This window comes from Capricornis sumatraensis, unplaced genomic scaffold (assembly GCF_032405125.1).
Source record: "Capricornis sumatraensis isolate serow.1 unplaced genomic scaffold, serow.2 scaffold1, whole genome shotgun sequence".
NCBI lineage: Eukaryota > Metazoa > Chordata > Mammalia > Artiodactyla > Bovidae > Capricornis > Capricornis sumatraensis.
This window is the reverse complement of record NW_027184612.1, coordinates 2,239,797-2,255,130: the sequence shown is the minus strand read 5'-3', so window position 1 is coordinate 2,255,130 and position 15,334 is coordinate 2,239,797. Positions and strand designations below refer to the sequence as shown.

At 33.9% G+C, this 15,334-nt stretch overlaps 1 protein-coding gene across 1 annotated transcript in view; it reads right to left on the bottom strand.

Moving 5' to 3' along the window:
* Positions 1 to 653: 653 nt before the first annotated feature.
* Positions 654 to 15,334, bottom strand: part of LOC138072316 (copine-8-like) — a 28,261-nt gene continuing 13,580 nt past the window's right edge. Inside the window, exons 5-6 of the mRNA XM_068963431.1 lie at positions 11,036 to 11,109; positions 654 to 842 (exon numbers count right to left, since the gene is read on the bottom strand). Coding sequence (XP_068819532.1) covers positions 654 to 842; positions 11,036 to 11,109 — 263 coding nt within the window. The remainder of the gene's footprint in view (positions 843 to 11,035; positions 11,110 to 15,334) is intronic.

Here is a 15,334-nt window from a genome sequence, read left to right as displayed (position 1 = left end):
ACATCTGCTAAGTGTAAATTCCCATACTTGACAAATAGCATAGAGAAACTGTTTACTAAACAGATGTAGCTTCATAAGACAACTCACTGGGAAATGTGAACTTATTTTTACTTTCCCTTCTTTGCAATTGCATTTGATCAGACAGTCATTCAAAGATATTGCTCTTGTGACTATAGCTATTGCAATTTAGAAGACAAAGGATTCAATGTTCAAAATTTGTATTCTTAAGAATAGTTATAAAAGTATTTTAATTTAAAAAATAGTAACATGTAAACATTGATACAGAGAGACTGCTTTCCTATACACATTGCAGTCTAAGACAATATCTGAGTTAAAAACATAGGTTGTGCTTTTTCCCAACAATTCACTGGAAATTAGCTGTTTCTGTCCAAAAACTTTAAGATTCATACAAGACATCATATTTTGCATCAAGCATATAAACAATTTTTCTGTTGCTCATGCAACAACCATATTTACAGTTTTGGTTTAGGAAGATAATAAATTTTGGATAAAAAATGGCATACTAACCAATTCTGCTGAAACCAAACTTAGATGAATATATTATTCCCTGGTTCATTATAGAGCACCAGGAGAAAAGCATGGACTCAGCAGTTCTAACCAAAGTGTAGTTACATTAGCATTTTGGAACAGAGTTATATTTGCGTCTGTAACACATGTGTAGATGGGGTGTATGGAGGAGGTGCAGGTGATGGCTTGATTCCTCTGGCCCTCATGTAGGAGAGAAACTGCTCAGGGATCTCCGCTAGGACATCTTTAGCTAATCTAGCCATGCTCAGAATGTGGTTTCCACTTCTGTCAATATAATCTCTGAATGGCACAAACTAAAACAGAGTTGAAAGTATGTTATTTAACAGAGCTTACCATGCTATTTGAATAAATAAAAAAATAGACACAAAACCAACATATATAAACTTTTGGTTGTAGGAGAATCAGCGAAGCTGGAGTAATGGCAAGAGGCATAATAATTACTATGAATTTAAAGAGATTTGATTCATTATAAATAGCTCTAACAGTGACCACACCTTTCTTGTAATTTTTCTAAAATGAGATGTAATTGTTATTTATGTTTTTTCCCCACAATAACTCTTGTCTCCTGGTCCTGATACACCCATCATGTTGCTACATGCATTACACAGTTCTGAGTTCTACACCTAACCTGACTCCAATTGAAAAGAGCACTATTCTCCTCAGGTTCAGTTTCTTCTCAAATGAAGTTAATGCATGCTTAACTCAGCTTTCGGTGTCGAAATATTACTCAATTCAGGGTTAAAAAATAGTGCAAATTGCTAAAGATTCCTGAACACATGTTAAGTATTTTAAATTATATTAGCAGACCATCAAATCACATGGAAATGAATGAAAAATTTATACAGTTCACATTAGTATGAACCTGCAATATGCTTGATTTTTATATTATTTGAAAAGGCAAACAATAAACAATTGGAAAACTTCAGCATAGATTTTGGTATACTTCTTATTGATGTATACCAAATATCAAAATTATTTTTACAGTACAAAAAAATGATTGCTCTCTCTTTATATAAACAATCATGTGAGAATTTGTATCAGTGAATACTCTGACAATAGATTGCTTGATTCTGTTCTCTGTTATAAAGGTTACTTAAAAAAAATACTGTGCTGTTTGAGAGCAGTAATTCAGTTTTGCCTTAGAGACATGATGATTCTTGAAAGCAACTTGAGAACTGGTAATGTTGTGATAGTTTGGGCATGCAGTAATTTTAGGTTTTGGAGAAAAGGCACAGTGAAGACATTTCAGGAGGTTGAACAACTTTTAAATATAATGTTTTGAAGTTTAAATTAAATCATTTTTTCCCCAGAGAATCAGGGAGTGAGCACACTCTCATTTCATACATAACTACTTTAAGTTTATTTTGAGAAATTTACTTTTGACTTAAACAGTTACTCAAGATGTGCTTTCAGAAAACAACTGTTATTAGGGAGCAGACTTTAAATCAGTCAGATACTTGTGATAGATAAAGCAAGTTAAAATGTTAAATTGAATAGCAAATGTAATACCATTTATATAGTGAAAGCAATATCTTTTAAGGAAGATCAGAAAACTACTTCTTTCTTTTTAATATAAGGCATAATACAGACAGAAGCATACTTATGTGATCATAATTTTACCCTGTTATGAACCAAGAGGAAAACAGCACAACTTTTAGAAATGTGATAGAAGGTGACAAATGTTTCTCTTATTTTAAAGGTATCTAAGTAAGGATAAGAAAGACACTGACACAGTAAATATAATCTTCAGTTGAGAAAAGAAAGAGGCATATATGAATGTTTGTAAAGTCATTATCTAATTTGGACAGGATGACATTTTTAACAAAAAAGCAAAGAGGTGCAAACAAAGTTAGGTTTATTTTCTCTCTGACACTATAAGGTGAATACAGTGAAGGACTGATGAGAAAAAATATCTAAATTCTGCTATTGTTTATTTCATTCTTATTTTAAAAGGCATAGTATTTAAAAAATAAACATTTAGTAATGGTTTGGTTGCCTGTGTGCATGTAAGTCACTTCAGTTGTGTCTGACTTTTTGCAACCTTATGGATTGTAGCCCACCAGGCTTCTCTGCCCATGGGATTTTCCAGGCAAGAATACTGGAGTGGATTTCTATGACCTCCTCTAGGACATCTTTTTGACTTAGGGATGTAACCTGTGTCTCTTATGTTTCCTGCGCTGGCAGGCAGGTTCTTTACCACTAGCAATACCTGGGAAGCATATATCTATATCTATCTTATGGGGGATCAGTTTTTTAACAATCTATAGCTAATACCTATATTTCAGGGAAATGGCAACACTCTGGAAAATAGTTTATTCTTCTCTAGGGCAGAGGGAGAACTTACTTGCTTGTGTCTTTCCTTTATCTCAACTTTGCTCTTATATTTACTTTTATTTTGGTTTTGACTTTTTTCCTAGACCATGTGTGAAGTCGTTTAGTCTTTTCTTACTCTTTGCGACCCCATGGACTGTAGCCTATCATGTTCCTCCATCCATGGGATTTTCCAGACAAGAATACTGGAGTGGGTTGCCATTTCCTTCTCCAGGAGATCTTCCCGACCCAGGGATTGAAGCCGGGTCTCCCACATTGTAGGCAGACGCTTTACCATCTGAGCCACCAGGGAAGCTCTTCCTAGACCATGGAAGCTAAATTTAGTAATCTTTTTATTCCCTCAATTCACAAACTCTGGAATTAGACTCCCCAAGTGCAGAGGCTGGTCCTGCTGCTTATTAGCTGCGTGATCTTGGGCAAGTGATTTTCTAATGTCATTCAGTTTCCTCTTCTATAAAATGAAGATAATAATAATAATAATACCTTCTTCATCTGGTTGTTATATTAAAAAAATCAACAAAGAAGTGCTTAAAACAGTTTTAAGCTCATAATATGTATGTGTGATAGCCATTATTATTACTATTCATTAATTTATACATTTATATATGCAATATAAATATTGCACTATTTTCTTTCTAGTCTTTTGTTTACACTCATATCAAACTTTATAAGAAATATTTTCTTATCAAGTTTTTCTCTCTTTCAAATTTAGGTACTAGAGTACCATAATCTAAAAAATGTAATTACTGATCTATTTGTTATTAAAACATCCTGTTTTTTCCACTTTTTCAGCAAATGTGGTATGATGTGTCACATTTTTATTAAAGTAAATATAAGTTTATTTTTAAAAATGTTATGACACTCTGGAATGTCAAAACTAAGATTCAAAATCATTGTTTGCACAATACATACAGTTCTACTTATCCTTAAAACATGTTTATAAATAATGGGTAAGAAAGAAATCTTAGTTTTCAACAAAGCAGGGAGGTATATATCTCATTTAATTTATGTTTACTAAATGTGGGCACAGATTCTGATATGTCCCTTGAGTATGGACCTTGCCCCTGAGTTAAGAGTCGCTGTGATATTATCAACAGGAGTATGCCTCATCCCATATGTGTGTTGGGAGTGGAGAAAAAGATGGCTGAGAATGTTCTACTCACTAACCTAAATTATTTCATCCTTTCCAAAGGAACATTCAACTCTTCAGTAAGTCAAGAAGCACTTCCCTAAGTTAGACATGAAAATGACAAGTGACTCTGCTTCCTTTACCTCCTATCAATGTTGAACCTCACACTATTCATGACAAAACTATACTCTCTTTCTTCCTGGACTATTGTTCATATACTTCTACAGGAACAATTTCCACTCAATTTATCAGATCCTTCTGTTTATTGTCCCTTTTAATCACTTATTTCTGATCACTATACCTAGGGACCTCCTGTTCAAAATAACACCTACACACTTATGAATGTATGTTGGTCACTGACTAGTACCATAAATTAACTTGGACCCTTAAACTGTTTAGGTTAGAGGAACAAATCAATTTTTACTTTGAACTAATTTATCACATTCATATGAAGAATACCAATAAATGCATTCTATTCAGTGGAAATATACCATATCCTTGACACTCTGCATCTTTATTTTATACTTAGATCCAGAATAAGGAAAATGTTCTACAGAGTTGCTCTAACAGCTAACTTTGCCTATTTGTGAAAAAAGTTTGAATCAGTTTGGGCAAATGAGCTTTTAATTGCAGTTCTGTTCAATTTATTTGCTCCTATTTTGCAGAGCTCCATTAGAGCATTTCATGTCTAAGCCTTCAAGGTTATTATTTACCTTTTAATGGAAGATATGATTTAAATATATTTTTTAAGGGAATGATAGGCTGGATAGCAGCTGAATGAAGCCAGGATAAATGATACTGCATTATATTCAATGGCCAATTCATAGCATAAGCAAGCAAACAAATACATGGAAAACCTTTACATATATTGCTTTAGAAAATAACTCACTTAAGTTTTATAATAACAATAGAATCTCATCCTGCATGCTGTTTATATTATAGCCATATGAGAGTGAATCTTGAGACAATGAATATAATCACACATAAGACTGACAACAATGTCATATGTCAAGGTACAGCTGCTAGGACACAATGATATAAAAATGCCTTCCCACTGGACTATGCTAATATACTGTCAATAATAACTGATACTGATATTAATTTTTTGAGCAACTGGCAGTTGGGAGGCTTTCTGCTGAGTGATTTAGTACAATATCTATTTAGTTCTTATAAGCATATTATGAACTTACAAAGGAGAAAATAAAAACTTTAAGTTTAATTAACTTACCCCAAGATCAGATAGTTGTATGTATCAGAGATATTGATTAAATTCAAATTGATCTCTTATACATTAACTACTACAGTGATATGAAAAGGGGAATAGATCTTTCTAATCTTAATTATAATTTGGCCTTTTAGGAGAGTGGATGCATTGTAACAGAAAAGATTTTGGAATCAGAACTCTGCCGACTTTTTGGATCTACGGACTTGTGACCTAAATAATTTTTCACAAGTTGGTTAACGTTCCATCTTGGGCTTCAGCGTCCTAATTTATAAACATTAAAAGGCAAAGTGGCCAGTATTTTGAGGAAGATATAAAATAATATGTTAATAAAGTGAAAGAATGGGGAAATTTATTCAAGTGTTAAGAGGGAGAGCTTTGTAAAAGGCTGTGTACACTGGGAAATTTCAAAATGCCGGGTTTTAATCAGCCCAATGAGGGGGAAGAGTATTCCAGGTAAAATGACAAAAGAAAATAAGAGCAGAACTACAGAAATGGGTGATGCAAAGACAGTTAATTGTCCTATTGGCCTGGGCAAAGTGGGCATGTGTGTTTGCTTGTGTTTGTGTATAGCTAAAAAGGAAGATTAGAGTCAAGCCATGTATTATCTTAAATGCTATGTTTAGGTTTTAGAATAAAAGATATATAAAGTACTTGTTAAATATTTTATAATAAGAAATTTCAAGATTACGATGTGACTCTACTTCTTACTGGGCTTTCCAGGTAGCTCAGATGGTAACAAATTTGCCTGCAATGCAGGAGAACTGTGTTTGATCTCTGGGTTGGGAAGATCCGCTGACAAAAGATACTCCAGTATCCCTGCGTGGAGAGTTCCATGGACAGAGGAGCCTGGGGGACTGGAGTCAATGGCATCGCAAATAGTTGGACACAACTGAGCGACTACCACTTTCATTTCACTACTTCTTACTAGCTATGTGAGTATGGACAAGAAAGATAAAACTTCATTTTTTTTAAAAATAAAATATGATAACCAAAGTACTTGTCTCATAAGGTCAAGGGGAAGTAATATTATAGCTCTTAGCCTGCCTAGCATATGAAGGACTTAATAAATGATTAAATATTATTATTATATAAAGAAGATGGATGCCACTTAAGATTTGACATAAAGGAAAGGGTCAATTTTTGTTCTGATTGCAAAGAAGGGCAATGCAAAAAAATGTTCCAACTACCACACAATTGCATTCATTTCACATAGTGGGAAGGTAATGGTCAAAATCCTTTAAACTAGGGTTCAAACAGTATGTGAACCGAGAATTTCCAGATGTACAAGCTGGATTTAAAAAAGACAGAGGAACCAGAGATTGAAAACATCTGTTGGATCATAGAAAAAGTAAGGGAATTCCAGAAACAACATCTACTCCTGCTTCATTGACTATGCTAAAGCCTCTGACTGTGCGGATCACAAAAAACTGTGGAAAATTTTTAAATTTGGAAATACTAGACCACCTTATCTGCCTCCTGAGAAACCTGTATGCAGGTCAAGAAGCAACAGTTAGACCTGGATATGGAACAATGGACTGATTCCAAATTGGGAAAAGAATACATCAAGGTTGTATAATGTCATCCGGCTTATGTAACTTATATGCAGAGTACATCATACAGAATGCCAGGTTGGATAAATCACAAGCTGGAATCAAGGTTGCTGGGAGAAATATCAATAACCTCAGAAATGCAGATGACACCACCTTTATGGCAGAAAGTGAAGAGGAATGAAAAGAGCCTCTTGATGAAGATGAAAGAGAGTGAAAAACCTGGCTTAAAACTCAACATTCAGAAAACTAAGACCATGGCATCTGGTCCCATCACTTCATGGCAAATAGATGGGGAATAAGTGGAGACAGTGACTGATTTTATTTTCTTGGGCTCCAAAATCAGTGTGGATGGTGACTATAACCATGAAATTTAAAGACACTTGGTCCTTGTAAGAAAAGTTATGACAAACCAAGACTGCATATTAAAAAAACAGGGACATGCTTTGCCAACAAAATTCTGTATAGTCAAAGCTATGGTTTTTCCAGTAGTCATGTATGGATGTGAGAGTTGGACCATAAAGAAGGCTGAGTGCCGAAGAACTGATGCTTTCAAACTGTTGTGCTAGAGAAGACTCTTGAGAGTCCCTTGGATAGCAAGGAGATCAAACCAGTCAATCCTAAAGGAAATCCACCCTGAATATTCATTGGAAGGACTTTTGCTGAAGCTCCAATGCATTGGTCACCTGAATCGAAGAGCCAACCATTGGCAAAGACCCTGATGCTGGGAAAGATAGGAGGCAGAAGGAGAAGGTGATGACAGAGGATGAGATGTTGGATGGCATCATCCACTTAATGGACATGAGTTTGAGCAGTCTCTGGGAGATAGTGAAGAACAGGGAAGCCTGGTGTACTGCAGTCCATGGGGTCGCAAAAAGTCTGACATTACTGACTGAAAAGCACCAGCAATGGAGAAGTTGGGTGCCACTTAATATTTGACATAATAAAAATCCCATCTACCACTTCCAACCTTCTGTGGAACTCAGCTACCTTCTGCCATTTACAGTTAGGCTTTTGTTTGTCCACTTAAGAAATTTGGGATATCATTTGGAGTGTGTTAACTTGATTAGCAATGTGTAAGAAATTGAAAGTAGCAAAAAGTTAAGACAGACTAAATAGATCTTATTTTCTGACATTATTTTAACCACCAGTATTTACAGCACTGATTATGATAACTTAGGTATTTTCTGATGGTAGGAAGATTGACAATATTCTTGGTGTATCTTTGCAACCTCAATATTATAAATATTCAAGAATATTTCTATTCTTAAAAATGACTCATTTAAAAATGTTTTAGTGAATGGAAGAACCAGGAAACCTGTAATTGTGCAATGTTATGAGATTTTAATTAAGGTGAGAGAAAAATGCTAATTCTTCTTGAATACAATGTGATATGTAAATGATTACCCTGCAAACTATTTTTAAAAGATAATCAGCATTTAGGAACTTTTCCATAAGATTAGAAAAGGATTCATCAAATATCTTTAAATAAATATAGACATGTAAGTCAAGATGCCATTGTCATTCAGGAGGCTACTAATTCTCTGGGAAGATCCTGTTCAGTATCTGTAACATCTCATGACTTTTTCAGTTCAGCTTTATATGGTAGAATAGCTTGAGTCAATTCCTTGAGTCTTTAGCCTTCAAAATCTTTGGTGCCTTCAAAATCAGGTGCCTTCGAAATCTTTGGTGACCTGAGTGTCACTTTATGATGATATATTAGTCTCAAGATTCTGACTTTTAATGAGAATATATATATTATATATATATATATATATTTAAAGTCCTTAAAAATGTGTTGTGTTGCTGTTGTAATGCATTTTTGCATTATATATATATATATATATATATATATATATATATGAAGATGGAGTCTGGAGATAATGAAAGAAAAGCTCAAGGGAAATTTATTGACTTGTTCAAGATCAGAATGATAACATTATAATTTTGTAGACCTGAGTCCTATCTCAATATTCTGTCCAATGTAGCAAATCCAATTAGAGACAGAAGACTTTCATGATCAAGGGAACTTTTGTTTTATAAATAAAATAATATCACTAATGTAATATATTAGTCATCTTAAAGGAAATCTTAATGTTATGAGCAATCTTAACCACCCTCTAATGTGTGTGTGTGCTCAGCTGTGTCTGACTCTTTGCAACCCCATGGACTGCAGCCTGTGGGCTCCTCTGTCCATGGAGTTTTCAGGCAAGAATACTGGAGTGGGTTGCCATTTCCTCCTCCAGGGGATTGCCCCTACCCGGGGATCGAACCTACATCGCTCGTGTCTCCTGTGTGGCATGCAGCTGTTTTACCACTAGCGCCACCTGGGAAGCAGCTACTTTCTAAGGGAGAGAGTAATGTCAATTTCCTTTAAGCATCATTGAGATGATACCACGAAAGATGAAGTTGCCTCTTTTAACTTTGTAAAAATGCATCAAAACAGAAACGTAACACATTTTAAGGGGCTTCAAATTTATACTTCCTTGCAGCAATTTGATTTTAAGGAAATTGTGAACCAAATATTATGGAGAGACTTTTAGGAGAAAAGTGCAATTACCTGGATCTATAATTATGCTAACCAGGTTAAGGTGAATAAAGTGGCTAATTACAAAAACAAAACATTGTGGGATTCGTAGATGACCACATCACCATGTTCCCTTTGTCAGATGCTTTTAACCAAATTATTCATGTGTGTGTGCTTTGTAAACATTAGGTTAAAAGTTTGAGTGAGTGAGTGAAGTCGCTCAGTCGTGTCCGACTCTTTGCGACCCCATGGACTAGTAGCCTACCAGGCTCCTCCTTCCATGGGATTCTCCAGGCAAGAGTACAGGAGTGGGTTGCCATTTCCTTCTCCAGGGGATCTTCCCGACCCAGGGATCGAACCCGGGTCTTCCACATTCCAGGCAGACGCTTTAACCTCTGAGCCACCGGGGAAGCCCCAGGTTAAAAGTTTAAATCATATTTAATTATCTCCTTAAAAAATTGTTATATAGATGTTTCTATCTTAAAACAACTTTGCTGACTGATAAAGAACAATGCATTTGTACTTGTCAAGATTAATCTTTTTATTATACTTATGGATTATTTTATATTATTTTCCCTCTCTGATTTTAAAAATTATTTTTGTTTCATTTTATTGAGTGTTATCTAAGTAATGTATTTTATATACATTAATGATTAAATCTTTACAACAATGCCAGAACACTGAAATTTAGAAAGCTTGTCCAAGTTATCACAGAGGACAATCCAGAATTTGAACCAAATTCTGTTACATTTCAAACAGATTCTCTTAATGACTATATTATGGGTGAATATATAAGTTATTATTTAGGAGATAATATTGAATTCTATTATTTGCACTTTCAAAACTTTTAAATTATGTGCCCAAATTGTAACAGGGACTTCCATTTCCTATTTAAAAGGTGTATTTCATAGTCGTTTTTGTTTCTGACATTCTAAAAGATATAAACACTTTAAAGTATGCAGAAGTTTAATTGATTTAACTCTGTTGCTTCAATCATAGACTTACTGTATTGGTTACAATTTGGTTAAACTGATTCTTTTCTTTCTACTCCCTCCCAGAATAGTAGACTTCAGTTAATTATTTTTCTTGATTCCAACAGAATTATGAATCATGTGTATATATATATATATATATTTATATATAGAAACATATAATCTACTATTATGCTATATTTTATTATACTATTATACAAATTATTATGTTATTATATATTGCTATATTAACACATACCCTTTATATAATTTTTGTATTTATATATAATTCTAAGATGTATTTTTATACTTTTCTAGCAATAATCTATGAGAAAAATAAAACATTTTATATTTTGATTTGTTTCTACTAAGTTTAGTTGAATATGTATCAGCTATTTTAAAATATTTTTAATCTTTATTGAGTACTAAAAAATAAATAAATAAACACCATTAAAAGTCTGTTGTGTTTCTGAATTTTAATTTTACTAAAGACCTCAATGATATTTTCTGGTAATAATAAAGTAAGAAAATATACTTATTAACAATTCTGTTTTATATGCGGTGAACATGACGTACAGGGGAAAGTAACTGGGTGCTTATTTTAGGCCCTGTTACTTAACATGCATCTCATAATCATCTGCCTAAATTAAACAGAACCTGAGGTTTGATTTCAATTTAAGGTGTTCATTTACAAATTAGAACTGACATGGGCTCTTCACAATGAACAAAATAAATAATTTTCATCAAATTTCTTACCTGCACAATGTCTCTTTCAGCATATTTTCCCCTGGAGGAAACTCTTACATCATCTCCATCCAATTCAACCATTGCTTGAAAATAAAATAGTATAATTTATCCAAAGCATTTTAGCCATTATACTCTAACAATGTAGGCAATAAGGAAACCAAGGTGTATAAAATAACAAAATGTCCTATGTAAAGGCAGAAAGCTTTCTGATCCTTTCATCTCCACAGTGATTTCTTCCCCAAAACTTAACTGAATGTCAATTTTACAAATGAAGAAAGCAAGTGAAGACCTCATGTGACGCTTTGAAAAGTGAGGAGAGCCTATACAGTGTAAAAGTCTTTAGGTACATCTCCCATCCTACAAATTCTCAACTCTGGGTTACATGCTTACATGATGGATTCATCAAATGAGGCTAATTCATTCAGTTTTAATGTTTTTTTTTTTTCTAACTTAAGAAACTTGGTACTAATCATTATGGAATTTCCAATAACAATTTGAACTTTATTCTCTTTGAAATTACAACAAACTATGAAATCGTATTGTCTGTAATCTTTTTGTGAATAGATTTTAAAACAAGAAGTTTTTAGTGACTGGATAAACCATCTCTCTCTGAGATATGATTTTTTTCATTGGTTAAAAATAATTTTGACATTACATAGGTCAACTGCTTTTTGGGAATGCTGTGATATAACAGAATTGCTGGTATACAGTAGTGTTATGCTGCAATTGAGAACATTTTCCAGAGTTTAATGTTTTTTGGTGAGAATTCTGTAAATAAGTAATTACATAAGGAATGCTAATTTGTACTTAAAGTATAATTCTGTTACTAGAAACTCATTTTGTATACACATGATATTCACCAGACTCCAGAGAGCCATTTTGCTTTCACAAACCAACTGTTTGCTTTTTGCCCTCTAAAAATCACTAGAATACAGTCCTCACCTTTTCACTGTTTTCTTCAGTGCTTGGATAATGCATTTCAGCTAAAGATATTTTACTGTTTTTCCTATTTTTATTTTGATTGAGCTATAACTGCAAAATAACATTATATTATTTTTAGCAGTAAAATGTAATGATTCACTATTTGTGTATACTGTGAAATGATCACCACAATGAGTCTAACTGACCATACATGATTATAAATTCTTTTTCTTTTGATAAAAACTTTAAGGTCTATTCTCTTGGCAGCCTTCATATATGCAACATGGTATTAATTATACTCACCACACTGTACATTACTTCCCCATGACTTATTTATTTTATAATTAGAAGTTTGTGCCTTTTGACTTCCTTCACCCATTTCACCCACCTCCAGCCCTGGCAAGCCTCTGGCAACCATCAAACTGTTCTTTATATCGTTATGCCTTTTTTTTTTTAACAACATGTCTTTTAAGTTTTACTTTTCTACATATTTTCAAGAATAAATATCTGGGGTGAAACATTGCCGGTACACATAATTTGATAGTGAACCATCATCCAGTAATCTGTTTAGATATATAATATATGTCAATATTTAGTAAATTGTATAAATACCCATTAACAAGGCAATTAAATTATTAAAAATACAAAAGAACTATTTTTCTCTCCTATTTATTAGGGATCTAAATAGGAAAATTCAATATACTCAAATATTTTCAATAATTAATTTCTTTTTTCTTCTAGGTTTGTTTTCAAAATTTTCATATTACTTTGAGACATAAATGAACACTGATGGTGACATGTCAGCAATCAGAGAATTTTCTCCTATATTATCTAATTTGCTAATAACTCATAATGATTACCCTATACTCACTCAAAAAATAGACAACAAAAATCAGATGATGTTCTGGGCCTCACCTTCCACCGTCCTCTACAATCTCCATTGGTCTTTGTGTTTCATTTCAGTTAAAGAAAATGGCAGTTACTCAGGCAACAACGTATTAGAATGAGATGCTATAAAAATATCACCCACTTTTCAGTATGTCCTTTGGGTTAAAAGGCTGCAGGTAGCAGAATTGGAAACTACACATTTGAGAGCAAGAAGAAAAGAAATGGCATGTAAGTGGTGGAAGGGAAATGTTCATCCTTCAATTTTTCAGATCATCTGGTCCTCAAGGAACCTGAAATCATAAGCCCCGGTTACCCACCTGATCCCCTCTCTGGAAAAAAGATGTATAAGAAACAGACCTGTATTTCTTTCTAGCCTTGGGAGACAAAATGACGTTAGAACCCCTTATATTTTCCCCCCTCTCCTAAACTTGGATCAAGGCAATTACATGGATACTACATTGACTTGTTGCATTTTAAGGACAAAGAAATTCTGCCCTGAAAAATTATACAGAAAGTTTTAAATTATTTTCACTGAAATTCAGAAATAAGACATTTAAATACTTGTTAATCTAATAGTTAATTTATATTTCCTCTACTTTCAAAGAATAGATGGCAATATGTTTTATTTCTTGCCTATGTAAACCTCTTGGTTGAAATACATGTAGATGTTGGATTTATGTAGCTAACTGAGAAAATATGCAAGTTTTACGTCAGTCTTTTCCTACTAATTTATATGCATACTATATAAACTTACTTATGGTAGATTTGGAAGTGCCTAGAAAAAGGCTCCTCTGATAAGATAATAACAACTTGAATGTAACTCAGAAATTTTCTTCCATCAGGGTGAAAACAAAAATCAGGTGTTTCAGGACCCTAATTGCCTGTTTATAGGCTTGCCAGAGGAAAAGTTCACTTTAATTCCCAAGACAGAATTCTATAGGAAGGCAAATTCCTTATGTCTATAATCTTCAATCACTCTTCCTCATGAGAAGAGTGATTCATAGGATAACTAAGATTGGGAGATGGAACTGACCTTGAATCTCTTTTTGGAGTACTCTATCCTCAGGTTGAAGGCAATTTCTCCCTGTGGTATGATAAATAGGCAAGGCTCTGCTCCTGTCCAGAGGAGGCCTTGACATAAAAGGGAGGTCATTTAATTTGGGGGCAGAAAAGAAATAAGAAGTCTGCGTTTGTGCACAGGGTAACTCAGATTCTCTAATTCTGAACTACTATTAATAAAACTTACATTTTGATTTCTATTTGAGTGACTCTTGCATATTTTTTTTAGTTAGTTCAAGAAATCAGAGGGGGAAATAATGAATTTTCATACCTCAAAACTCTGATCAAGAATTCATTGGGAACAAAAGAATTGAAGAAACTAAATAAGTGTGGCTATTGTATGAGGGTAGTACCCAAATAGCTGTGCCTGCTGCTTTGAATAGAAATACATGACCAGAAATATTCACCAGGAAATATCAGTTGCTCTGTATCCATACATTATGTGTGGGAGGTTGAGGAACAAGTGATTGAGGTCTTCCACCTAACAATGGTCTTCCACAGGACTCCTGGAGAGCTGGGATGTACCCAGTGAAAAGTGCATACTTGAGAGGCAAAAGCAAATTAGTAACTGAAAAGGAAATCATGAATTACTTTAACCTAGCAACTGGTAAAGTGTGTGAATTGTAGCCTGTCACTGCTCAGTGCAGATGATCAAGTACACAAAGTATTAACAAGAAGGATGTGTCTTAGTTTTCCTGACTCCAGAGAGGTAGCTCAGAGTCATGCTTGATGGACAATGAAAACAGATGTAAATATTCAGAGACAGAGAAAATATTAGCAGGAGCAACAGCAGGCAGGGCTAAACTGACTTTGCTTTAGAAACTGGAAGATTATAATGATGCAAAGTGTGACCAGCCAAGTATGGAATCAAAGGAAAGAACCTCCAAGATCAGCAATATAACTGCTGTGTTGTTTTTCCTGAGACTGACAGACCTGTACTGTCCGTACTGGGGAGGCCCTGGTGGTTAGGCAAGAATCATCTTAGTGATGATCATATTATGATTAGCCACCTATGTGCCTAAATTAACCTGTCACATACCAAAAGTTGCTTCAAGTATTTTTAAATTATTCTAATTTCTAAAGTTCCAAGCTAAATACTCTCATTATCAATGTAAAAACACATGAATCAGGTGAATATTATGTGGTTATACAGTTGCTACCTAGCATAGAGTTCTCTTAAAGGAATCCATCAGGTGACAAGAAATGGACTAACTTTAGAGTTTACCCAGATTACTAGTTACATGAACACCCATCACTAATTGGCATTTGAAGATGGCTTTAGCCAACAGAAACAGAAAACTGCCCAATAAGTGAATTTAGCATGATTATATAGTCTTATTAAGTTTCAGATAGTCATATCCATTTTCATTGTACTTTGGTCTTTCATATGACAGAACATAAATATTTATAAAGATAATGTCTACCAATAAGCCAAGGTCT